Raw genomic sequence first — 26,260 nt, 5'->3', positions numbered from 1 at the left:
AATAAAATACATAGACACAGTATTTTTAACAATTTTTTGTCCCTTATTTAGAAATCATCAAGTCACTTTTATTAAAACTTATAAAGCGATTGACATTTTGTCAAACGCCCGGAGACTTTATCAGGATAATTTTATAGCACTGCGTGGCTAAAGTTCAAGTTTAAGGTACGCTTTGCCATGACTTAAGTTGCTCATTATTGCACCGCGACGCTATTATAAATACTTTATATCTCGCCAAATGGGGCCTAAACGTGAATATAGCACTGGCTATGCTCGGGTACTAACCGTTCCGAGCCATAATGGCCTGCTTAAGTCACACGTATCGTTATGTACTAAATTAGTTTTGTATATTAAAATAATCTCATATAGTCTGGTTGAGTTGCTACAAGTCAATGGATCGTACAGCAAACTCTAGTCATAACATAGAAAGCATGGGTCAAGTAAATTTTGGAAGTCTTGGACTAGTTTTCATGTAAACGACCCAAATGTATGTTCTGCTTTTATGTTTATTTCGATTTTAAGTCTAGTCTTCTAAACAGTTCGCTGAGCAAAATAATGCTTTACCCAGTCAATTGATTGTTATAAGTTCGAAACTGGAAAACGCAGTTTCAACTGTGAACCTACTGACTGAACTTGAAGAAATTTCCGCCTGAAATGTGGGGTCGATCAGAGTGAGGTTCAGGTGGTTAAACGCTCCATTAAATTGCTTGATCACTCGCAGATACACATTCAGCCTGATAATTTTTTATTTAAAAGCCGACTGCAAGGTTTTGTTCTACAGGTCCACTGACCAACCTCAATATTTCTGATGAATAGATACTTGACAAAACCTTCTTGGCAATTGGTCTTGAAAACTACATACATTTTATCGCAAAAACAAAAAATTGCACGGAGCATTTGATGACATATATACAAGTTTGTATTGTCTAATGCCTTGTAAACTATAAAATATAATATCTTAAATCAAAAACCCACTAATTTACAATTAAAATCCAGTTATACGGTCATTAATTTGTATCGATTTCGAACTCACAAGGAGCGCTTTTCAGGTCAGTGTCACAGATCTTTACCAAACTTTTTTGGGGGTCTTCTAGTACTCAATACTGGAGATGGGCCTTAGGGCCCATTGGATCAAACTAAGCACAAGGAGCTTCAGTATTGGGTACCAGGAGACTGCAAAAAATTTTTGGAGCAAATCCATGACCCGGACCTGAAAAGCTCTCCTTGCCAGTGTAGCATTGTTTACAGACGGTCAGGTCTAACGTTCAATGTTGCTGAGTTCATTTAGAACTTGGCTATAAACTTGACAACATCAACTGCCAGGCTAGCTGTTTTATACTTATAGTTGCTCGATATTTGTGAACAAGTACTCACGAGTTTTTTGCAGTATGTGAGTGACGAGCGTGCACATAATTTTACGTAGTCTGAGATGTATGCATGTGTGTGTTTTTTTTTCTTACTCCAACCCATTCAGACACTCACCGGTACCGCCGCTTAGGCATTGATACGGTGAGGCCGGGGTTAGTTGAGCATTTCTGCTTCTTCGATGTAAGCCGTTTCCATACATCCCCCATCCATCGCACAGTGATATGCGACGATCAGGGGTTCAGGGACTCATCTTTTTTTTGTAAACCTCCGTACGCTGCGCGGTGCCATCTCTCGATTGTCATATCTCACTTCCGGAGCCGTGGTTCCCCACTGCGTGGCCACACATTGCTGGCATCTCCTCATGAGTTAAGTACTTAGAACTATCTGCCTAGTGCCATCTTGTGAGTGTGGTCTATCACAAGCCTTGTGAGTCCTCGCCTCGGGCTCCTACTTATGGTTATCCTCTTCGCTTCCAGCTCGCACAGTGGTCAGGGTTTTTTTACCGCTTCGGAGGCTGATGACCTAGCCCGGGTCTTCTTTTTGAGTGGTACCCACTCCACTTCGGGCCTGGACTGGACCAAACTTTTTTATAGCTTTAAAAATTAAAACTTCAGCTATGCTGAATAGTTGTCGCAATTTATTTGATTTCATTACTATCATAGCTAAGTAATTAATCAAAAATGGATTGAGATTAACAATTTTAACAATTTGAAAAAAAAAAATTTTAGAGTTAGGCTCAAATTATAAGGATCAGACCGTCATACTTGCCCCTATATCGCAACGTATTTTTCGGCATGCGCCTGCAAGTGTGGCAAACACGCCAACACGCAGTCGCACGAGCACTTGATACGAGCACTAGAGGAGAAGAGAGTCCCGACGCACTCGCGTTTCCCCTCCCGCAGTCAAGCTCATTTGCATACGCGAGAGCAAGTACGCGAGCCTCCCACTTACAGCACCACGAGGCCCGGCCGCAGCAGAGCAGAGAGAGAGAAGACGCCGGACCCCCCACGCAGCATCAGTGACCGACTTACGTCACCCAAGTGATGCATTTCCAGCAATCCGCGCAAATCGCACAAGTTCGCTCTTTGTTGCACTAATTGCGATTTCAGCGCGCTTACCAATTTACTCGATAATAGTGGTGTTACATCCCGTGGTCGGGATTTAACAATAAGCTATTTATTTCTTAGACTTGTTGCCGAGTTGGAGTGATAATAAAGAGAGACTTGATTATTTTGGTTGAAGTTAATATATTATTTTGGTAGTGAGATGGTTTGCCATAATAATAATTATTGATATTTAACAAGCAGCATGGTTCGCTACAGATCACACACGCATACTCATACTCATACTGTTTGCGTCCTAGCTGCTTGGAGTCGTTGGCTGCCTGCGATGTCGCTTGCCTGGTGACGTCGTTGGCTGCCTGCGATACTCCTTGTCTGGTTGAAGTCTGGATGATGGCTGGATCGCGCAGATGCACTTGCCCGTGCGGTTACGATATTTTTAATCGCACGTCACTCCCGTTGAATAGAACAATATTTTATATCTCATTACTGACTATCTGCCTGAGCGGAAGTACAGTGTTGGATGGTACTTTTCGTTGAAAGACTATGAACGTTTAATCACATTTTCGAAAGATTCAAAATCTAAGAGTCTACAGCAACGAATGGCGACTGACTGTACGCCGTATAAGAAATCGGAAATGACAGAGCTTGCGCATAATGGCTCGATGCGCGCCTCACAAAATTGGAGGAACCACAGAGCTCACGATACGCGGTGTGCGATTTCGTAGATATGAAGGAGGACTGATCCTCTTTTACTGTTGCTTATATACACCTAAAGTTGCCCCCGCTTCAGTGGTTGCAGCGTATGTAGCGAGCTCGATATGGGTCAATAATTGACACATATCTTGTACGCGCGTGTATATTAGTAGACCCGGGCCCGCGATCTTCCCGAAATTCGTGAAGTCGCGGTCACCGCAGTTTTACAGCTTTTCTCAGATATTCATTCACACTCGCGGCCGCGCGTGTTCATTTCTTTGCCGTGCGAATTATATTTTCGCAAGAGTTTAATAGCAGAGGCCTAATAAATAGGTAATGGATTTTAAGCCGCTCAATTCGGCATCGTTTACGCTGGCTGCGCGTGTCCGAAATGATGTTACTTTTTAATTGCCGCGTGTGTCATCGGAGTTATGCATAGAAAATGCGCGAGATACATTAAATTGTAATACATGTGTCGCTGCTCGCTAGCTGCTTCTCACAGTTTTATCGGTTTCTTTTATAATTATTTTTTATAGTAAAAGGTTGCATCACAGGCTGTAACAGTGGGAAAGCCACGGCCGCTCGACTTGACGATCGAGGGAAAGGAGAGCGGCACACCTTGACCTATTTAAGGAGCGCACCGGCACAATTTCGGCATTGATAATTGGAATACAACACAAATACCCCCCCCCCCCCCCNCCCCCCCCCCCCAGAGTGTGTTATCCATTATCATTCTTTGCCACTGACTCTAGTTGGTGGCGAAGAAATACCTCATCACAAAACAATCTACCGCTACCACTTAACTGTGTTCGAGTGCGTAAGTTTTGGCGTGAAGTCCTCTCACTACGTATTTCACTCTACGAGAACATACCTCGGTATTTCAATTCTCGACACTGTTGTGTACGAGTAAAGGGACTGACGCAGATTTTTCTTCGTCGCAAGACATAGTTAAATCTCTCCTATTTCCCAATTCCTAGTCGCGATTTAACAGTGTTTCTTTCGTATCCTTCTTTGTGCGCGACATCGTTTTCGATCTAGGTTACGCGAACTAAGGGGGAAGGAAGAGCCTAGCAGAGTGCCCAGCAGCAGCAGCCGTCTCGTTTCCCGTACAGCCAAGCCGTGCCAAGCAGCCCACGTCCACGTCATCTCCAGGGAGATTCCAGCGTCGGCCGTCTCAACATCGTTTTATTACCACTGGTAAACCACTTTGTATCCCCGGTGTAAAAGCACGTCTCTCTCAGTCGAGCAAACGATAATTGTAAAGCTATCGCGAACTCTCTGCGTGTAACTCACGAATTGATCCGATTAATTTACTGTTTGTTTATTTAATTAAAACCAGCGTCAATAAGAAAGAAAGACGTCTGATTTTCTTAATTTTGATTGTTTCATAAATCAACAAATTGCATTTGCCAGTCCGAAACCCGAATCTAATTTCTTACGCACCTTCCTAATTATACAATTTCAGGCGCGTAAGACACACTAAGTGTAAAAGACCCGCCGAGGCTCACCGTGCAATGTTCGCCTGGGTCTGATTAATTATTCTAAAGTCGAGTTCGAGAGCTACAGAGTCTCACCGCGTTGGTAAGTTCTTACAGCCCACTTCGACGCAAGCGCGGCAAGCGACCCGAGCACTAAGCCGAGACGCATACGAGGAGTACTCGTGTAATATCAAAGAGCCGAATACGTTGCAATATATACTTTTAAAAAAGTATTGCTAAGATTTCGAAATTATTCAATTGCAATAATTTCAGTGGGCTATTAGTTTGAATAATGAAAATTTTAGTTTGACGAATACTTGACAAAATTAATTTGATTTCAATAACACCATAGTCGAGATATTGTTAATGGTGTACACGTCGAGACTAACAATTTAAAACTCGAGGAAAATATTTTAAAGTTAGAATTTAATTATGAGGACCAACTTAACATACTTGCTCCCATATCGACGTTTGAAAAAATAATTGAAACGATTTTTGATTATTTTATAGCAATATATAAAGTATATACTAATTTTTTGACCTTGTGTTCCAAGTGAGCCAACAAGGATTATATTTTCGCGAAAAAATAGTTACTACATGAAGAAAGTCTTCATCGAGTCCGGATATCGACCTGACGCGCCGAGCGGACATTCTATAGGGTAATATTCTCGCGTAAAACTCACAATTTCGTGGAGACAGTCTTCTTCAAGTTTCGAGTTCGACCTGGTGGCCTGACCGTGGGTTACCCAGGATGATTGCGAGTATTTTGATGTTGTTATCGAAAGAAAAATCTACATGTTGTTATGGTACGGATAACAATTACGAGAAAAGTCTCGTTATGATAGTGATGTTTCGGTGTACTGCGTCGGTGCGATGACGTTGAATCGTGAATCCGACGTGCAGTGGAAGTTTCTGAGATGTGACTTGAAGAAGCTGTGACTGGTGAAGGCGAACGGGAGTCAGCTGGGGTGATCTCGTTCGTGCCTTTGAAGGTCTGAGAGTTTAACCGTCTGGTAGAAGTTGCTTTCGATCGCTACCTTCTGTAGATCATTCAAACTCTCAAGTAATTCTTCTCCTTAGCCGTCTGTTTGAAAAGTAAGCAATGAACTTACTTTTCAGGTAGAGTGGCTAACCCGTTTCTCAATCAATGAAAATCAGGATTTGTGTTCAACCCGGAACATGCCGGAGCTTTATTTCGATTCGGATAATAAGCATTTTCGGCCACGGTTCATTTGTGGGTTACAAGCTTTTTGCAAGTCCGCCACCTAGCGGTTTGTTTACATATTATATAAATAAACAAAAAGAGTGCGCTGCTGTTATAACAGCGCAGCATATAACAATGTACATTGTTCAATTCAATCAACGCATCCACATCTGCTCGATGCGCAGCGTCTACATGCATATATTTAGCCTTAAATATCATATCGATGATATGAAGATTACCGTGACTGTGGGACTCCGTGAGACCGCGTATAGACCGCACGTTCTGTGTGAGGCCGCTTTCTTGTCGGGGGTTCTTTCTTTCATCACTCGTATTTAGTTAATATTGCGTTTTAGGGGCTGTGCGAATACACTATTTTTGTGTCACTTTTTGCTAGGAATCGATTGACCGAGTCAGAATTATCGTATGGTTTATAGATTTCAAATGATAACATAAGGTCATTTTCGCGGGTCCCCAAATCACAAGTTTCGTGTATATGAGGAGCGTGGAGTGACGCTGGTCTCGTCTGCCAGGCTCACTCCTGATAGAGTCAGCAGCTCGCCGCCGAGGGCTACCGTCAGCTATGCCGTCAGCTCTACCACCAACTTGAGAAATGTTTTCGAGCGCATCGATCAATTGAGACAGTTAATATAGATATTAAAATAAACATTTCTTAAGTTGTACAGCCGACGGCATAGGACGGCAGTCTGAAGCTGCCGATGTTATCGGGAGTGAGCCGCATACTTGCCATTCGGACCGCGACACGCGGGCCCCCCGCCCTTCCATTGCTTTTTCCGAAATTCCAAAATTTTGATTTTGCCCTGAGATACAGCTGCTTCCGTGAACCCTTTACCTATACTTTACGTGATAAATTTTTTTTTCTTTTGCGTTTTCTGGCGAGTAGTGTTTTTGGTCATCTATCGTAACTTTCAGAGAGTATCGATTGAGCTTCAGCACCAGGGTCGCGTACATACACTTCTTCAGAACATCAATGGTTACGGCTACCTCGGATGAGACGATCGAACCAGTAGGTCGCTCTCAAACAGTACTTTTATGACTGAAATTTCGGTAAATACGAAAAATGGAAAAAAATGGGTGCTTAACTGTTCATGCAGAGCAATCTGCCCGTTCGATCGTCTCATCGGAGGTAGTGACCGTAACCATTGATGTTCTGAAGAAGTGTACGCGACCCTGGTGTTGAAGCTCAATCGGTACCCTCTAAAAGTTACGATAGATGACCAAAAACACTACTCGCCAGAAAACGCAAAAGAAGAAAAAATTTAACACGTAAAGTGTAGGAAAAGGGTTCACGGAAACAGCTGTATGTCAGGGCAAAATCAAAATTTTTGAATTTCGCAAAAAGCAATGGAAAGGGACGGAAAAGTCCTACTCAATAAAGCAATAAAAAATTTTTCGAGTTTAAGGTGTATGTGTCCCCTTAAGCAACAAAACAAAAATCAACCTGTATATAATATAAGAACGAATAATTTAAAAAATATCTCTTTAAATATAATCCGATATTTGTATTTAAAAACAGGTCACGTCGCGCAATTACGACATAATTGCTTCAAAGAGATGCATCCCCAGTTGAAAAAAATTGCGTGGATGTCCACGTGGATTATCTACGCTGATTCTACGTGGATCATACAGGAATTCCTCGAGGATCGGACATTGATTCCACGTTAATCGAACATGGATCATATAAAGAGTCCACGTACGTAAGCCTCGTGCATTTATGAGATATCCGCGATGATTTTCGATCAACCCACGCGGCTTTCCGCGAAAATTCTCGTGGATATACGGAAATCCTCGTCGATTCTCGATGAATCCACGAGGATTTGTGACATGTTGATTTTCCAATCGAAATCAAAATATAAACTTATTACCTAGCTTATATCGAGAATCGAACTTACCATTGCAATTGTGTAGCCTATACCGAAGTCCTACTCTTCCACCTGAAATATGATCGGAATTATTTCAAAATACATTTATGCGGAAAATATATTGCAATTATTTCCTAATGATTATAAAAATAACGAAAAGATACAAAACTAGAAAATTTTCACAGCGAATTTGATATTTTTCAATAATTACAGATTGCAAGATGTGCAATATTCAATAACTTATACGCAGAAAGTGACCTAATCCGCTGATTTTGATATTGTTTTTTCGTATAATCTAAAGATATGCAAATATGGCTATTAACATTACCAAAAAGCGCAAATTAAAACTTAATTACAATTATACAATTTTTTTAATTTCCTTCCTTTTGATCGTCTGAAGAGTAGACGGTTGTTTATTAAAATAATTTGATTGTGCCTTTATTTCAGAAGAGGATATAATAAACTGCTAAACTTGTTTTATTTGTCTACAATTTGTCTGCAGTATATGTAACAGTCAAAAAGGTGCACCTTTGAGATCCACACATGTTCTTATATTCTAAATGTAGCTTATCTCTATTTAAATGCTCTACATCTGCATAGTGCCATCTAATGAAATAAATATGTTTTATTTCTCCATCTCTTCATAAATAAACATATAATATGTTGAAAATGAACTGAACTGATAATATAAGTGCATTTAAGTGTATTTGATTGCAATCCTGTTTGAAAATGAACAATCAGTAATTACACCAAAATCACATAATCATCCAGTGTTTCAAACTAAATTTGAGCTAATACAGGAGATGAATATTATCTTTTGTGAAGAGTATCATAAATGTCATTATGAACAATCATGGATGAATACAAATAAATACTTCTTACACACATAAAACACAAAAAAACATTCATACCTATAACGCAAATGTATATATGTATCCATCCATATATTCATTTATGCATACATACACAAATAAATATACATACATACATATGCATTAAAATATGTTCTTGTCTTCAAGCATACTCATGTAAAGCAAAGGAAAATGTTCAACATGTTAAGGTATGAATAGTGAATACAAATGCCACTTAGTTGTATTAACTATACTCAATTATTATCCAAAAAATCATTGTTTTATTCATTTGCCAATACTTTTGTATTAATCACTCGATAAATTATATTTTTATTGTGTCTTTTCTTTGAAGATATTTAATTCTCTATGAAAACAATCTTATTAAAGAAAAACATTAACTATTATTTTGAGTTTTATGAATCACAGGATAAAGGAAGAAAAATGAGATTAATGAATTTTCTGTCTTTCGTTTATAATTTATTTGGACAGATTAATTATCATAAATTATAAACAGTAATTCAATATTTTTTTCATTAGTATAAGTAAGGTATCATTCAAGCACATAGTACTTATTATGCATTTTCATTTGTATGCGGAAGAAAAATTTGATTATTAATTATACTTTACATAAAATAAATGTAATTAGTTTAAAAATATAATAACGATTAGATATGTTTTGTATCTAATTAAAATACCAGTTTTCTTTGTGCCTGCAAATAAAAGTGCAAAATTATAATGTGTTTGAATAGTACCTTATCTTGCTGTGTATTCGAACTCTAAAATCTTAACGCAGCTGCAATAACGATGAATATTATTATAATTAATAGTTCACTAATGGAATAAATCATTTACTCAAAAATAGAGTGATCATAATATTTGAACCTAATCGGATACAAAATAATGACATAACCTGCTGCTCTTAATTGTTTTTACTTACAATTTGTTAATTTATTGTCTTTCAATTCAATTAAAAATAGTAAACTCTGAGAAAGGATACCAGACTTTGATGAATTCTTGAAAGATATCATTAATTTGTATTATGCATTCTAGTAAAAAATCTCTCATACTAAAGATTATTTATAGTAATTTTTGAAAAACTCATTTGATTTCAAAATGAATAAAAAGTTCTGTATCAAGCTAATTGTGATTTCATCACTTTATTTAAAAGTAGAATAATTGAATATTTTTCTTGACATCTAAACCAAATGAATCTACACTTTTCTAATGGTGAGATGAGATCATTTAAAATTCACAATATGTCATTAATTCTAAAATAAAACTTATTTGATGTTAATAATTATAAAGTTACTGATAGCTATCAAAGTTCTTCTATTTTATTATATTTCATTATTTTTTGCTATTTAAAATACTAATATTTTGCATTATGATAAAAATTTTACTAAAAGTCAATATATTAGTGATGGTATATTCATGCTGAATGGTAGGTCAAAAATGATATATCTTTACACATATTTTGTCTTAGTCCAAAACCACCCTCTAATGATAATAGAAATAAAACTGACAATTGAATTTTCATTAAACTTAATAAGTTTAATTCAGATAATTTTTGAAATTATTGAGTTTTAATTGAATTTAATTTATATCTAAATATATCCTGTAAAAGTGGAAATACATTGCATTTGAAAATTATGTAAGTAATCCTTGCGATTCAACAAATAATTGTATGATATAGCAATTTATATATAGAATTTAAATCTTAATATATTAAGAGTTAAAAGAAAGTTAAAAACAATAAATTGGTCATTCATATATATCGATTTAATAAAATTTAGGGTATTAAAAGTTTTCAGGTAAATACTTAAGTACAATTATCTTTTATATTTACCATTACACAATGTTTTATGCATCTTTCACAATTTTTGGAACCGTTCAATCTCTTCCTTAGATAATTTACCCATTTTTATCAGCGTTAAAGATTTAGTTTGCAAATTTCTATAGTCAAACTTAAACTAAATTTAAGCTCATTTAAGAAGAAAAAACTGTTAACCTAAAAGTTCTAGGATTTGACTCATTCAGTTAACTACACTATCAATGATTTTTTATAATTTGTAAAAATATACTTTAATTATTAAATCTATTTTGCTAGTGCAATTTATTTAATGATGAAAAATTAATGAATTTTCTTTCCAAAATTCACGTTAATACTTAATTATATGTACTTCATATTAGAGGAAAAACTCACATTTCACATTGTTTGATTTCTCATAAAATACTTTGCAAAAACTTCATGCACTCAATTATAATACTGCAGAAGCAAGTGTCTCATAATTACTTCTAATTTATTTATGATTCTGACTCTAAAATATGACAATGGTTAATAAAAGGTATAACATAATTTGATTTTTAGTTTATTCACGATGTATAAAATTATAAATAATTAATGTATCATCAGAAAAAATAGTTATGAAATTATCTCTTTAAAAGTTAGTTTGGTTGCGCAAAATTACATTTTATCATTGCCACAAAAATGTTATATCTTGAAATTAAATGATTCCCTATTAAAATTTTTAATTATATTATTATCTATCAAGTAAATCCCTTTACTTGATTGTTCTCGTAACATCTATACAAGGCTTTAATATTTATATTGTCTGAATAATAATTGAGTATATTCTTGTAACAAAGTAAATAAGAGATTAAAATGAAATATATTACATTTCAATGATTGGTTCATAAATACATGGTTTGCTGATTGCAATTAATTACGTCATTGAGCCATACAGATACAGATACATGATTACATGTTACTTGTTTTTTATTCTAAGTTGGAGTGATTATTAAATGGCTTTGCATGTGTAATCAATTAAAAAATTAGACTGGTAAGGGTTGCATCACTGGAAGGCATTAATAGGTCATTACCCTGCCTGTTTTTAGGTCTATTTCAAGCGCATTGGGCATTTCAAGGCATGCATATAATGTTTTTGAGGATGCAGAGGAAAAGTCTAGTTGTGCAATTCAATAAGTGATCCAATTTAGGGGTAGGGGGTGATATCCCTGACTTTCAACTCAAAATCATCTTGAAATATTCAATAAAAAATTATGTTCTAAAAATTCTTTGATTAATTTCAACACCATTTTTCTACGTAAAACTTTACTATAAAATCAATAATTTTTGAGGATAAAAAATAATTCATCAGTAGTACAATATAGACACTCCAAAAAAGGTATTCCTAAACTATTTATTAAAAAAAAAACAATGAATAGAACATAATATTCGTTGTAGGATTGATTAAAATACCTATATAGTTTTACTCTATTTGAACTAGACTCGAGTAGGAAAAATTCGAGTACTCGTCATGTTTTTGAGTTTTAGCTAAATAAATGATACATTAACAAAATTGATTGTTTCCGTTGTATGTGCATTCTCCGAAGTGTAATGTTCTCGCAGTGCTCGTATTTTTGTATATATCGACGCTCTTTACGAAGATCACAACGATTATATGTTAATTTAAATGGAAAAGTGTTATTTTTCACGTAGGACATCGATATATTGTATATACAATGTATGCATATTGTAAAAATATCAGTGCTGCGAGTAACTAACACTCAGGAGCATGCATGCACAGACCACGGGGATATTCATTGGTTTGTTAATGCATAACTTATTTAGCTGAAACTCGAAAACATGGCGAGTTCTCAAAAAAAAACTCGACTCGATCGAGTCGAGCTTTTTTGAGTACTCGTACACCCCTAGTAAAAAATCAAGTAAGTCATCACCTACTTTACCCCTAATAAGGATCATATTTCGAATAGTAAACCAAGATTTATTTAATTTTATTAAAAACAAAAAAAAAACTCAGATCTAGTACAACAGTGGTTGTTGTTCAGTGGGCTTGAAAATAACATATAACATAGCAGAATAATGGGCTATAATTTTTTTTGCTTGACAAAGAAACAATCCAGTTACTTCCAGCAGTATAAACTGGGAGATAGTGACAAATTATATGTGCTGATCTTTTTACTTATGCCCTTAGAATAACTGAAAGTTACATCGATAATAAACACAAAAACCGAACACTATGCTGTATTAGCGCAGCGATCTATTTTTAGATACCTTTTCTTTTTTTAACAAATTTTAGCCTTGCATGTTGATTTTTCAACTTATGCCATTATTAAAAAATAATTGTTTAGCATTAATTACCATTGGCAGTTTTGTGTAATTCACATTTCTCGTGAAAAAACACTGCAATGTTCACAATGTAAAGTGACTGAAGTATCAATGTAAAGAGCATCTTAGAGCATCAAGAGTTTCTGAAGATTATTAGCCGCTTATATTGTTTTTTTTTTATTTTTTTTTGTCTATCATTTACGGGGCTACATTATTTTTAAAATGAACATGGCGTAATGTTCCTTTTTATAAATTCCACACTTTACTACTTAATTGAAAAAAAATACTCATCAAATGATTTTCGAAAATCTATATTCGGACCCAATAAATTCAATTCAAATCAAATTCTTCAGAAAAATGTCCTTTATGAATTGAGTTTTATGGATTTTTGATTAAAGTTTTTGAAAAGTTCTTCTTAAATGTGATCAAAAGCAAAAAATGAGAAAATTTATCGATGTTTTTGAGCAAACGTTGAAAAGTAAAACTGATTTAAAGGTCTATATCAATATTCTACAAAACTTATTGCATAAAGGGCATTTTTCTGGAGAATTTGGTATGTAGTAGAGGTCTTTATCTTAAGAATTCTGGTGTGAACTTTGCACACAGTACTAAAATTCTAAAATAGTAATAGGCTTCTTTTAATAAAAAAATACATATAATACATGGATTTTGCAATTTTTCAGATTTATTCATCGTTTTTAGCGACAAAAGTCCAGTTTTAAGTTTTTTCCATTTAATATTAAAGCAAACTTTACACAGCTCTAGAGACACCTTAAACTCATTTTTTTAAGTTATTTATACCGGTCTTCTCATTTTCTAATCGAATAGTATACATCGTCGCCCCAGCGCAGGAAGGTATCTATTTCCAAGCTGTAGCAAGAAGGATACTTACTCGCGCGCAGAGGCAAAAAGGTATCTAACTCGAGCGCAGCGGCAAAAAGGTATCTAATTCGAGCGAGAAGCAAAAAAGTAGCTTATTCAAACGAAGTGGCAAGAAAGTTTTGACGCGCTGAATTTAGGTTGGCAACGCAGACGTAAATGATAAAATTTTGTTTTGTATTAGAGCAAAAAAGAGAAAAAACAATTGAGCTAGAGTAATGATTTTCATTCATTTCCAATGCGAGCAAACAAATCAATCTCGCCGCGATTTCGACTCAATATGCCTCTAATGGAGAACTTTGTATGTTCTGAGAGGAAAGTAGAAGTTATCGGCTTTACATAACTTTGAATTAAATGTTGAATGTTGAATTTTGAAACAAAATTTTATCATTTACGGCTCCGTTGCCAACCTAAATTCAGCGCGTCAAAACTTTCTTGCCACTTCGTTTGAATAACTACTTTTTTGCTTCTCGCTCGAATTAGATACCTTTTTGCCGCTGCGCTCGAGTTAGATACCTTTTTGCCTCTGCGCGCGAGTAAGTATCCTTCTTGCTACAGCTTGGAAATAGATACCTTCCTGCGCTGGGGCGACGACATCTAAGTGGGAGGAGAGAAAATACAAAGAAGTCAGAAAATATCGCACACCTTAATATATATTTTATAGCACTGTATGGCATAAGTTCACATTTATGGAACGCTTTTCTGTGGCATAAGTCGCACATTCTGGCACCGCTGCGTTCGCATCACACTCGCTTACGCTCGTGCGCTAATCACTTCGCGCTACCAGAAGTGCGACTCATGGGTCGGAAAAGGGGGCATAAATGTGAACTTTACACAGTACTATAAAATGTTGTTCGATACTCGGTTGTTCGATACTCGGGCCATAGGGGACACTTTTCGGCCCAGCAATTAGGACCCTCGCTGCGCTCGGGCCCTAAACTACGCCGTGCCAAAAAGTGTTACTTATGGCCCTTGTACCGAAAACTACTATTTCATCATTCTGGTCGACCAGACAGAAAATATGAAAAATCCAATTTTCCATCTCTAAAAATTCTGATGAAATTTAAGAATGCTTTCAAACAATTTCTAAGAGATTTCGGTTCTTTTAATTTCGCATTAGGCTTCAAAACTATAAAATAATAGATGGGGACTGTTTTCTCACTGGCCTGTATTTTTTTTCAAACTTATTTTTCGATAATTTTTTTTTTGCAAAATTACTGTTTAAGATAAATAACTGAGATATTATTATTTTTTCAATATAACAATTTGAAAGAATTTATCAAGTACGAGTTACATTAGGTGATACGCCACATTAGGGCAGTCTCCCCTAATTACTCAAAATTCTCTTGTATTTTCGTAATGTTTTTTTATGCTTGAAAGATCCAATAACTTTGACTCAATGCAATTTGGTAGCCCAGTCTTTATATAGATACCTCTGTAAACATATTTTTTCTCTTGAATATCAAACATAATGTTCGCAATTGTTAAATTAACAAATAACATGTAATTATAAAGGTTATTCACAAAAAACTTTTTAAATTCAAATAAATATAGTCTTATTAGTGGTACCCGTGGTACTTATATCTTTAATTACCATTATAATAATAACATATATCGAAAATGTAGATATTAATTATCTATTTTTTAAAAAATTTCCTGTAGGATCAGTGAAATTCCTGCAGGACACCTGCAGGGATCATGCAGGAAATTTTTCTTAGAGTACCGTGAACTTTTATACATTTCTAACCACATTGTTTCATATGTTTTGTTTTCAGATTCAGTGCATCCAATGTTCTGATCTAACGAGACCAAATTTTAACCTGTTTTGATCGTTTTAATACTGATGTGTAATTGTGTTTTTATGTAATTGAATAATTTACAATGGAAGATAAAAATTTCAATATGAAGCAAACAACTAGTAAAGATATATCAGATCCAATAACAAATGCAAAAAAACTACCAAAAAAAAGAAAGTTTGATCTAACTGAACTAGATTACATGATGAAAAATAGTTCATCAAATGATAACTATCAAATGAGTACTGATTGTAACAAAGAATTATCAACAGCAGGTTTCCAGTCCACAGTGTGTAATATTGATGAAACAATACCAAGTTATCAGGTAAATAAATAAAAATGCATATATTTTTAGTTATTGTGTACGCAAAACACGTAATACTCTTTATTTTTATATTAAAATTCATCTAATCAAAATGAATCTAACAATTAAATATTTATAAACAAGAAACGTTTTCGTTTGATCCTAAGAATTAACCGTTTTCGATTTTTTCCGTTGTGATAAATTTCCCTGATTATATTTATTGAGCAGTGAGAGCAATAAATTTTTTGAAAATTGTCCCACATTTTTCAAAAAATGTTGCTATATCCTCCATGCTATACTTCCGTTGTTTTGGATGAATGACCCATTCAAAGCGTTAATTTTTTTCTCAATTTTTGGTACCCCTCAGAATTCTGATTGGTTTTATTGAGAGTGTGCGATTACTCAAAAAAACTCAACTTGATTAAGCGCTATGAAAAAAATTTTCAAATTTTTCCCATTGGAAATACATGTACACTTCAAGCCTTTTGGTCTTTTTTACACTAGCTCTTTCTTTTCTTAGTAGAATGGAAGACATCTAGGTAGAGGGAGAAGCAATACAAATAAGTCGGAAAATAATTGACATCTTGTTGCCTATTTTTATATCCGGATTTTAACGTCGGCTCCAATTTACTTAATTAAGAATGTTTGATGTAGTAAAAAGTACAGTTTATCTCTTGTGGTATTACTTTTTATAATTCTTTAAAGTGTTCAAAAAATTTTTCAGTGGGTACAAAATTCAGTGCAAATCATGTGAATATTTTTTCTCACACCATTTTCATTCACTTTATTGATCTAGTTGCATGTTCAGTAATATTTAGTTCTCATACTTTCGACAAAGATGAAAAAACATGCTAAAATTTTCTCACACCCAAGAATTTTATGAAGGGCCTGAATAATGGACATTTCACAATCACTCATAACTTTTCGAGGATACGTAATTGTTATACTCATCAAACTTGTAGCAGATAGCAACAATTTCCAATACTTTTTTTATAGGAACATGATGCTTTATTTCCCAAAAGAGCATACACTGAAAAAATTTTGCACTGAATAATAGATCTCTACAGCGTGAATACATCTTATATTCATCAAATGAATAACTATTTATGACACAGTGAACACAAAACAGTATACTAATATTTTGAAGGGAATCATTTGTCACTGTGACAAGAATTTGGCTTCACGCGTGACGGTAAATTGCGATATCGATAATGCACATGTCAGAACCACCGTAAAGCCAACACTCGGGATGATTACTGCTACGCATGGCACTATTTATTAGCTGGCTGGCTATAACATACACAAAACGGATAAATTAATTTTTTTCCGTGTAAACATATTAGAAACTGTATCATTTGATACACATATTCATGCTTATCAAGTCATTGAAACAAATCGCCACACTTATGTAGAGGTTCAATCACTACCCAAAACTTCACCATTGTTATTTGTTGAACTAGTTAATAAAAATTATGTTGTTACTAGGCATAACTGATAAGCGATATTTTTGTTACCTTTGTAAATAATATCGATAAGTACAATAAATCACGATTATTTTACTGTAATATTTTATAAACCTTTTTCTTTTAAATAACAAAGTTTTTACAATATTTTTAAATATTATAAAAACGCGTTCACCTTGAACCTAAATTCCTGTCACCGTAGCCGTGAACTTTCTTCAAGTTAACTGTTGAATATAAAGTTAAGACACTATAGTGTGATATCAATAAAAGACCACAGGTGAACACGAATTCAGTGCAAAATTTTTTCAGTGTACATGATAGGTATTCCTATAATACGTGTACGACTTTCGTGCCCTTATAAAAATTTCCGATAGGATCCCGCGAAATTCCTATTGGAATCCTATAGGACTCCTGTAGGAATTTCGCGAGATCCTATCGGAAATTATTATAAGGGTGGTTGTCGATTTACTCCGCCATGTATTGAAAATAATTGGAAAGAAAATAATCAGTGTAATAAAACAAGTTTCGTCCACGAACCATACAGAATTACTCCATAAACATCTTAGAATTTCTTTCGTACCTAATACTATTGTTCTCCCTCCATCCTAATTACAATCGTCAAGAGAATTATACAAAAGAAAATTATCGCCTTACAATGTTAAGATAAATTCTAGAGGAATATCTAATAAATCTTGTGTTCTTCATAAATTTGCCGGGAAAAATTGTAACTAGCTTCCGCGACTCGCATTAGGCAACGTCCTATCGGTAACAGGGCCTTTTTCAACCGTTATCCTAGTTATCCTTTTTTTAAAACTTACCATTACATATTATACTTTTACTTTAATAACGATTGATTTAGTGGAGGCTTCGGTAACCCTAAATGTCATAACAGGATTTAAGTATTTCCAAAAGAAAAATGTATAAAGAAATATCGATACAAAAAAATCAACTCTCTAAACCGCTAAAGATACCGTTAATAGACCATTTTACCGTAAAATTTTTGCCATTCCACAAATTCTGACAATTTTTCCTATCCAGATATTGAGCAGTAAATACGATTACTTCTTGTAGATTCCCCCTTTTCGAATTTCTAGTAAGTTTCCCTGTAGAAAAACCCTTGAACATGTCGCTACATGCATTTCATGCAACTTACTCAAATTCAACGATCAATTTCAACGCGTTTTTTCTGATACAATTAATCTATCAGTGTGAGCAGTTTAAGGGGACACACCAGTGTTAAAATCTGAAATAATTAATAGGTGTAAAATAATGCATCAATCAAGTTTCAACAAATATAGGAATGAATCTATGTTTTTAGCTTCATTTTCAATGTAAAAACCCACAATGGACCCCTAGCATATCAATTTAACTGTGAAGACTACTAAAATAAGTTTTCAGCTTCAGTAAATACTCACCGCAGGATTTTAAAGTGAGTTTTTATCAATTTTTATGGTGGACGGCTTAAATTCTTTGCAAAAGTACACGGAGCGAACAGAAGAGTAATTTTTACCCTCCTAGTGGGTAAAGAACGTCCAAGCGTGTCCACTGACAGTCACGCTACTGTTTAAGCATGCGGCTGCTGTACCGTGATGGTAAATGGACGTGCTTTACCCTGCAGGAGGGTAAAATTACTCTTTTGTTTGCTCCGTGTATTCTATTTTACTTGGGTGTAACAGAATTTTAAAAAATGTCATAGGAACATTTGTATGGCTATAAACGCACAAAAAATAAAAAAAATATTGAAATCGTATGCATATAAATGTTTACACTGCATTGTAAAATGCAAATACAAATGTTCTTATGACATTTTTCGAAATTCTGTTATACCATGGGTATCGATTCTGTCCGATGGAACTTCTGTCCTATGCTTAAACACGTTCCACACTCTGTTGGACCAGACAGAATCGATGTTAACCCAGTGTACTTGAGTGAGGAGAATACTTTTACAAAGAGTTTAAGCAGTCAACCATAAAAATTGGTTAAAAACTTACTTTAGAATCCTGCGGTGAGTATTCATCGAAGCTGAAAACTTGTTTTAGTGGTCTTCACAGTTAAATTGATATGTTAGGGGTCCATTGTGGTTTTTTAAATTCAAAATGAAGTAAAAAAAACATGAATAATTTCTATATTTGTTGAAACTTGATTTATGCATTATTTTACTCCTAATAATCATCAGGTTTTAACACTGATGTGTCACCTTAAAGCACTATGTTTAGGCGTTGCTCAGTGTAAGATTGGATTTTTGGTAGCGCGTGATTTTGAGTGTGGTAGTAAGTGGAAAAATAACACCTTTGATAATAGTCCATTGACAGCTGGATACCAATTCCGATTGATTGTTTAGAAGATAGGAATGTTCGAAAAAAGTTGACCTATTGCGTATTTGTATATTTTATGTTTTAAATTTGGTTTTAATTATTTTGAATATTGTAAATAGTCGAAACGGAAATCAAAAATAGGTATGAATAGTTCTGAAAGTGACTTCTATAAGCATCGGCCATCGAGGTTTATTATAAGTTCAGATTGAAAAAGTTGAATAATTTAGGCAGAAAATGAGATTAAAATTATAGCGTTTCTGACACCAACTGTTTATAGGCTAGAAAGATACCCTAAAAAATTCTATTGAATTTTTAATAAGATTTTCCTTCTCCTTTTTATTGCATTTTTCAAAACTTCAAAATTCTGATATTTCATGGAGATACAGCTATTTCCGTGAGTCTTTTTCGTATACTTTACATTTTAAATTTTATCATCTCTTGCATTTTCTGGCAAGTTATGTTTTTGGTCATCCATCGTAACTTTCAAAGAGTACCTATTGAGCTTGAGCACCAGGGTCGCGTACACTTCTTCAGAACATCAATGCTCACAAACACAAGCACTTTAGGAGTGATCGAACACGTAGCGTGCTCTGCACGTACATTTAAGCATACATTTTTTTTCATTTTACGCTATTTGACGAAATTTAAATCATAAAAGTACAGTTTGAGAGTGACCTATGAGTTTGATTACTCCTGAAGTGCTTGTGATTGTAGCATTGATGTTCTAAAGAAGTGTACGCGACCCTGGTGCCAAAGCTCTATAAGTACTCTCTGAAAGTTACGACAGATGACCAAAAATACTATTCGCTAGAAAGAAGAAAAATTTTAACACGTAAAGTATACGGAAAAGAATCACGGAATCTCCGTGAAAAATCAAAATTTTGCAGTTTTGAAAAAGTCAATGAAAAGGGGAGGAAAAACCTTACTCAAAAATTCAATCATTTTTTTTTTTTTGATTTTATGGTAACTTTTCCCCTTAAGCGTCTGATTTTTAAACATTGATACGAATATCGGAAATTTAAAAATCGAATATATTTTTAAATTCCATTTTTAAAATTTTTTATAATGAAATTTATTTCATATAAACAATTTTATACTTATTTCACTCATTTATTTTACTATTTTTAAATAAAGCACATTTTTTTCTGGAATTTTTCTCTTTTTGATATATATGAAATATTTTGTGACTTAATTATTGTCTTTACTTTCTGTACCTTAGTTTTCACTTCAAACGGTGTCTGCGGCGCCTCAAAAAGCAGCAGTGGATTATTCTGTTCGGGAAAGCACTATAGTCGCAAAATCACAGCAAGCTGATTCTCCTATCTCAGCCGTAGGACCATCGATATTAAAAATAGATTTAAATGAATGGCGAGAACATAGAGTATTGGCGTTATGTAATGATCAGTACTATCCAGGTGTAATAAGACATGCAGTGGATGAAAATTTATTTATTGAACTAGATATAGAAAAAGAATTGAGAAAATTTTGCAGTATTCTCACCAGTAGAAAATTTGACGTCATTAGTGATGCAAGCCCATCTTCTAAACAAATTAATGTTCAAACAAAAGTGTGTTTTCGAAAACCCCAATCTATAGATACAAATTGTTCTGAGTTTTTAGCTAACGTTTTTTCTGTTGGAATTATTTGCAAGGTTTTGAATAAACCAACTCGCTTTGTAGTTGAAACTACTAGAAAAGAGAATTACATTGTTAGACGAGCTGATCTAAGATTAATTCGTCCACCTTGGTGGGACGAATTGGAAGAAAGCATAGAAGACCAAAAAATTTTCAGCGAAGGTGAGAATCAATTATCGTATTATTTAATTCTCGATAGTATAAACAATGATATAGTATTAATGTACATTATATTTTTAACCCGAACCAATAATTCTGTTTTATTTCGAAGTTACTCATAAGTTTGCTAGTGCTGTACACTGTCTAAGTTATCATAACATATTTTATTCTTGATTATAAAAATTACGGGGACTTGTCAGCTTAAAAAAAATTTCAAAGCCATTGTAAGTAAATCAGGGTGTTTTGTTGTTTAATTTACTAGATGTTTTCGTGTGTTGATTTTTTCATTCGTGTTTTGAGGTTATTTAAGTACAAACTGTCTGTTTACAGTTAGCAGCGCAGGCGCTCGTATCGAGTCGACTCGCGTCGGGCTTCGTCGTCAGTGTCAGCCAATCAGAGGTCGTTCTACGTAGCCTCACTTTTCGACCGCTCCCTTTTTTATAAGTAGATTTTAGTCAATCAATTTTAGTAAATCTAGCATGTATAAAAAAGAAACATTTTATTTCCTAAAAAAATTTGTTTAGGCATTCTGAAGTTATTATAACACATGTGACTTCAATGTCAATGTATAATAACACTATCAAAACATTATCTATTATATTAAATGATCAGAACAAATCTTTGTACCACAAAATCGAATTTTTTCCGGAGAAACTGTTTTTTTTTAATTCACGAGTTTTAAATAAAGCTCGTGAATAACATCACGAGTTAGATTCTTTTATTTCGATTCCTTTACGCATGATCAGCAATTTAAAAACTCGAAAAGTATAGAACACCTAATGTACATTACCGCTAGAGTATAACGCCTCTTCGTGTCCTCTTCGGGTCTATCAATAGATTGAGCGCCTGCCTATGCCAAGTTTGGTCTACGATTTGAAAAAAGAAGAACCAAAAGTCTGCTCCTTAGTGATGGTTATACTGATCAATCATCATCTCTTGAAGGACCTTGAACGCCCGCAATTTTGATCTCCAACTTATTTTACACAAACAGCTCATTTCAAAGCTACCGAATCAATTCAACTCATTAAGTCCGGGACGGACACATTTTTGATACTTTTTCGAACCGTTGTAATTTTGCTGAAAGTGGGGTCTGGAGAACTAGCGAGTAAGCACATTCTAAGCAAAATTTAAAGAACTTACCGAATCCAGTGTCAGATTTTCGATATAACAACCAGGTCAAAAGTTATGGATGGTTTTATCCAGAAAACGTGATTTCTAAAAAAAATTTTTTCTTTTCGAATTTTAATATGAAAATCTTTTAAATCCTGGCGCCTTCGGTATAAATAAAGCGTGCATAGGTTCTTCTCTTGAAGTTATGACGATTCCAATTAATTAAATATGATTTAAGTACAAAAAATGGCGACTGGAAAACAAAAATATATAAGGAAATTTCTGGAATTTTCAACTCAAAAAAACAATGACTTCTTAGAATTTATCAAAAAACTTATTTATCAGTACAATTTTTTCCTCAAATCCATCGTTTTTAAGTTAAAAATTCCAAAAATTTCCTTTTATATTTTTTTTTCCAGTCGCCATTTATGTACTTAAAATCATATTTCATTAACTGTAACCATCATAACTTTAAGAGAAGGAACCATGGACATTTTATCTGTACCGAAGATGCCAGGATTTAAAAGATTTTCATGTGAAAATTCCAAAAGAAGAAAACTTTTTTTTCGAAATCACGTTTTTTTTTATAATACCATCTACAAGTTTTGACCTGATTGTTATATCGAAAATCTGACACTAGATTCGGAAAGTTCATTGAATTTTGCGTAGAACATGCTTACTCACAAGTTTTCCAGACCCCATTTTCAGCAAAATTACGACAGTTCAAAAAAGTATCAATAATGAGCCCGTCCCGGACTTCATGGGTTATTAATAAGACCCCCTTACTTATTTTTTTTTACTGGGGGGGCTTAGACACCATCAGCCTATTAAGCCTGGAAAGTGCCGTCCCTAGTGGACGGCACTATAAAGGCCTATACCTTTATTTCCAATTTTTCATCACTTTTTTATTTATACTATGTTTCTTAACCTTTCTTTTACCTTACATTTTGACCTTGACCATTTTTAACCTATCCTTTTCCTATCTTTCCATCCATCCATTTCCGCATTTGCCCGGGATTATGCCCGTGATATGGGGAACAACTCAGTGAGAAAAACCCATACTGGAGTTGGTCGGTGCCTCTATAGCACCTCTCGCTAGCACATGATGACGCTGGTAAACACAGCTGAGCGATGCGTGAGGGCGCTATGTGCTTGACGAAATGGGTTCCCTGGCGGTCACCCATCCACGTTCTTACTGCGACTTATGACGCTTTATTTTGCACAACGCTCGAGCTGCGAGTACCTCGCCCCACCACCTGGTTCGGTGACCCCCTTACTTATTGCCATTGCATCAGAACAATACCTATCCTTGGCAATCGCAGTTGCTGCCAAAAAAAATGAGGGCTTTCGTCAGTGTTGAGTTGCTGCATAGCTTAGAGTACGGAGACCATAGAATGACATACTTCACAGTTCATAATAGGTAATATTAAATCAATTTTTCTTTGCTCGTATTCAACACGGTGCGTTTCTAATCCACGTTTTTGTCCACGAAAATTGTCCGAACATCATTTGCGTGTCTGTTGAAAAGACTATGCTACAAATCGTCCAATGAAGCAGCACAGCCCAGAGGGCCCTTTGCCCTTCTTAAATTCAGCGCTACACTGGAATTTTCTTATCTGCGCCCGATCAAAATCATAATATTATGAAATTTTCATCACCACTCGATTCCTACTGCTCAATCTGCTCCAGCGTCGTGAGAGGGGGTAAGTTTCTTTTGTACCTTCTCTTATATCGTCTGTTCTACTCGTTTTCATCGCCGCTGGGTTCCTGTAAATGCCACCGATTATACCTGCTGCTCATGAATGCCATCTTCATCATTATTATCATTGTCAATGTTGCCGTATTCGCCGTACAGAGATATAGAGTCCGTAGTTCAGATTTCATCCATTTCTTCTGACTACCACTGTAAGATGTGTGATCACCTACCTGGCGCACGCATACCTGCACTAATCGAGTGGAAAAAGCAGCTAGAAAGATTCTGTCAAAAATTTCAGCACAGAATTTCTGAGTGATTCGATAGTTGCTATGAGGAGTTTTCTCGGCGAATGTCGCAGCTTGAGGATGTTCAGACACAGCATTCAGCTGATCTGAATCGACGATCATCTGCGACGGAGCAACTTTGGGTGACTTGTCATTACGAGTTAGCTTCTGTACGCGAGGAACTTAAGTTCGAGATTGATGCAATAAAATCTCATATTTCCTCTGCGACTGAAACCGTTTGGTTATGAACGTCTCCAGATTGAGATTATTTCGGCAGTATACCTCGTGAAGTTGATGCTACTTCCATTAAAAAGGCAGCAATAATTTTAAGAGCGATGGGACTAGTCTGATTCGAGACTCATTGTTTGAGTGCTTGAGTGGATCGACCGAAACACACGTGCTTTTATAAGTCCGACTGCATGGAAAATCATAGTACAATTCTCTGTCTCTTTATTACGTGACCAGTTAGTTGATTTCCTCTCCACCTGAGTTGCATGGGCTTTCCATATGCAGCCTTGCGCCTTTTCAGATTTACAATTAAATTATCTAAAATCTTAAAATATACATTTACGCAAAAATGGCCTTGCGAAGTAAATTCTGTAAGAGTTGTCGGATCGACTTCATCGAAGTTAGCTATACGCTTGGGAGCACACCTGCTCTCGACTCGGAAATATTTTATTTTACATTTTTCAATACTTTTTTTTCATAAAAATTATACGAATCATCAGTACGAAGTTAAAAACAAGAATTAATCAAAGATTCGAATTGCAAAATTACAGAACCTAATTCTTGCAAAGATCGTTTTAGAGACTTATTAACGCTATTAAATCTACTCAATACATCATTCCAAAAAGTGGCTATAAAATAACTATTCAAGGAATTGAAATATGTGTAAATGTTTTTAGATTCGGTTTTAGTCGTAGGTTTGTCCAATTTATTCTCCGAAATACTGCGAAGGGTATTCAAAATTTCATCCCACGAATCACATAAGCTTTTACAAGCATCATGACGCTCAGACCATCTGGGTGTGGAGAGACTTTTAACGGTGTAGCCCTCTTTTAAATTATTAACTAGACTTTGCCACTTTTTAGTGGACGTGGAAAACAAATTATTTAATTGCTGAACCATCGCAAAAAATCTAGCCACATCTGCACAAGATTCAACCCTGCACAATCTGCACAAGATTTGTGTCCACAGTTCGCGACAACCTTGATGAATCGTTATTGTGGTATGATCAACGTGAGATATATCTGGAGTGGTATCAACACTGATCGAGTAATATCTCGCTTCTTTTATCTCTTCTATAATTTTCTGCTTCAATCGTTGCGACATTAAGAAAATAAATTCATCACATATTGTAAATAGTAAGAGACGGAACCTCGCCCTTGATTTCCATGCGATTTTATATGTTCTGAAAAGAAAGAATCAAAATCGGCTAACATTTCTAATATCATCATATGATTGTGCAATAATCCGAACTTTTCATCAAATTCTCGAAAAGCTAAACCGGGCGAAGAAAGAGATCTTATAGCCAATACAACGCGACGCAGAACATTTCTCCAATATTTCATATCTGACTCTATTTGTAATAAGAGTTGAGATTCTACATCCTTTGCACTTTTTTTCTTTGCAGAAAACATGACTGGATGACAATTTATGATCTTTGAGGTCTCTTGAAATATTACTCCAATCACCATATACCTTATACTCCTTCCCAAATTACTTGCATGTAGCACAAATAACTATATTTAGTTTTTCGGAATAAATCAGCCAATCTTGAAGAATCTGCCTTCCATTGCATTATGTTGAAGAAAAATGATTTTTTGTCATCACTTATTTTTTCGGGCGTAACGGAATTCGTAGACTCAACTACCTCATTTTCGACATTTTTATCTATTTTCGACTGTTTACACGAATTAGAACTCGTAGATTCGGCAAACGTAGATTCACATA

General features: G+C 34.9%; 1 protein-coding gene across 3 annotated transcripts in view; it reads left to right on the top strand.

Annotated features, from left to right (window-relative positions):
* The first annotated feature begins 8,142 nt into the window (after positions 1–8,142).
* LOC106652780 overlaps positions 8,143–26,260 on the top strand; it is an 85,182-nt gene continuing 67,064 nt past the window's right edge. The window contains exons 1-3 of one of the 3 annotated variants that reach the window (XM_014371918.2): positions 8,143–8,209; positions 15,322–15,667; positions 20,644–21,220. In XM_014371918.2, the coding sequence (XP_014227404.1) occupies positions 15,428–15,667; positions 20,644–21,220 (817 nt within the window). In that variant the 5' untranslated portion in view covers positions 8,143–8,209; positions 15,322–15,427. Of the gene's footprint in view, positions 8,748–15,321; positions 15,668–20,643; positions 21,221–26,260 lie in introns of all 3 variants that reach the window. The other 2 variants (XM_014371920.2, XM_014371917.2) reach the window with 2 other exon arrangements.

This window comes from Trichogramma pretiosum, unplaced genomic scaffold (assembly GCF_000599845.2).
Source record: "Trichogramma pretiosum strain Unisexual culture from Peru unplaced genomic scaffold, Tpre_2.0 scaffold79, whole genome shotgun sequence".
Taxonomy (NCBI): Eukaryota; Metazoa; Arthropoda; class Insecta; order Hymenoptera; family Trichogrammatidae; genus Trichogramma; species Trichogramma pretiosum.
The sequence above is the reverse complement of the archived record's forward strand: the minus strand, read 5'-3'. Positions and strand labels throughout refer to the sequence as shown.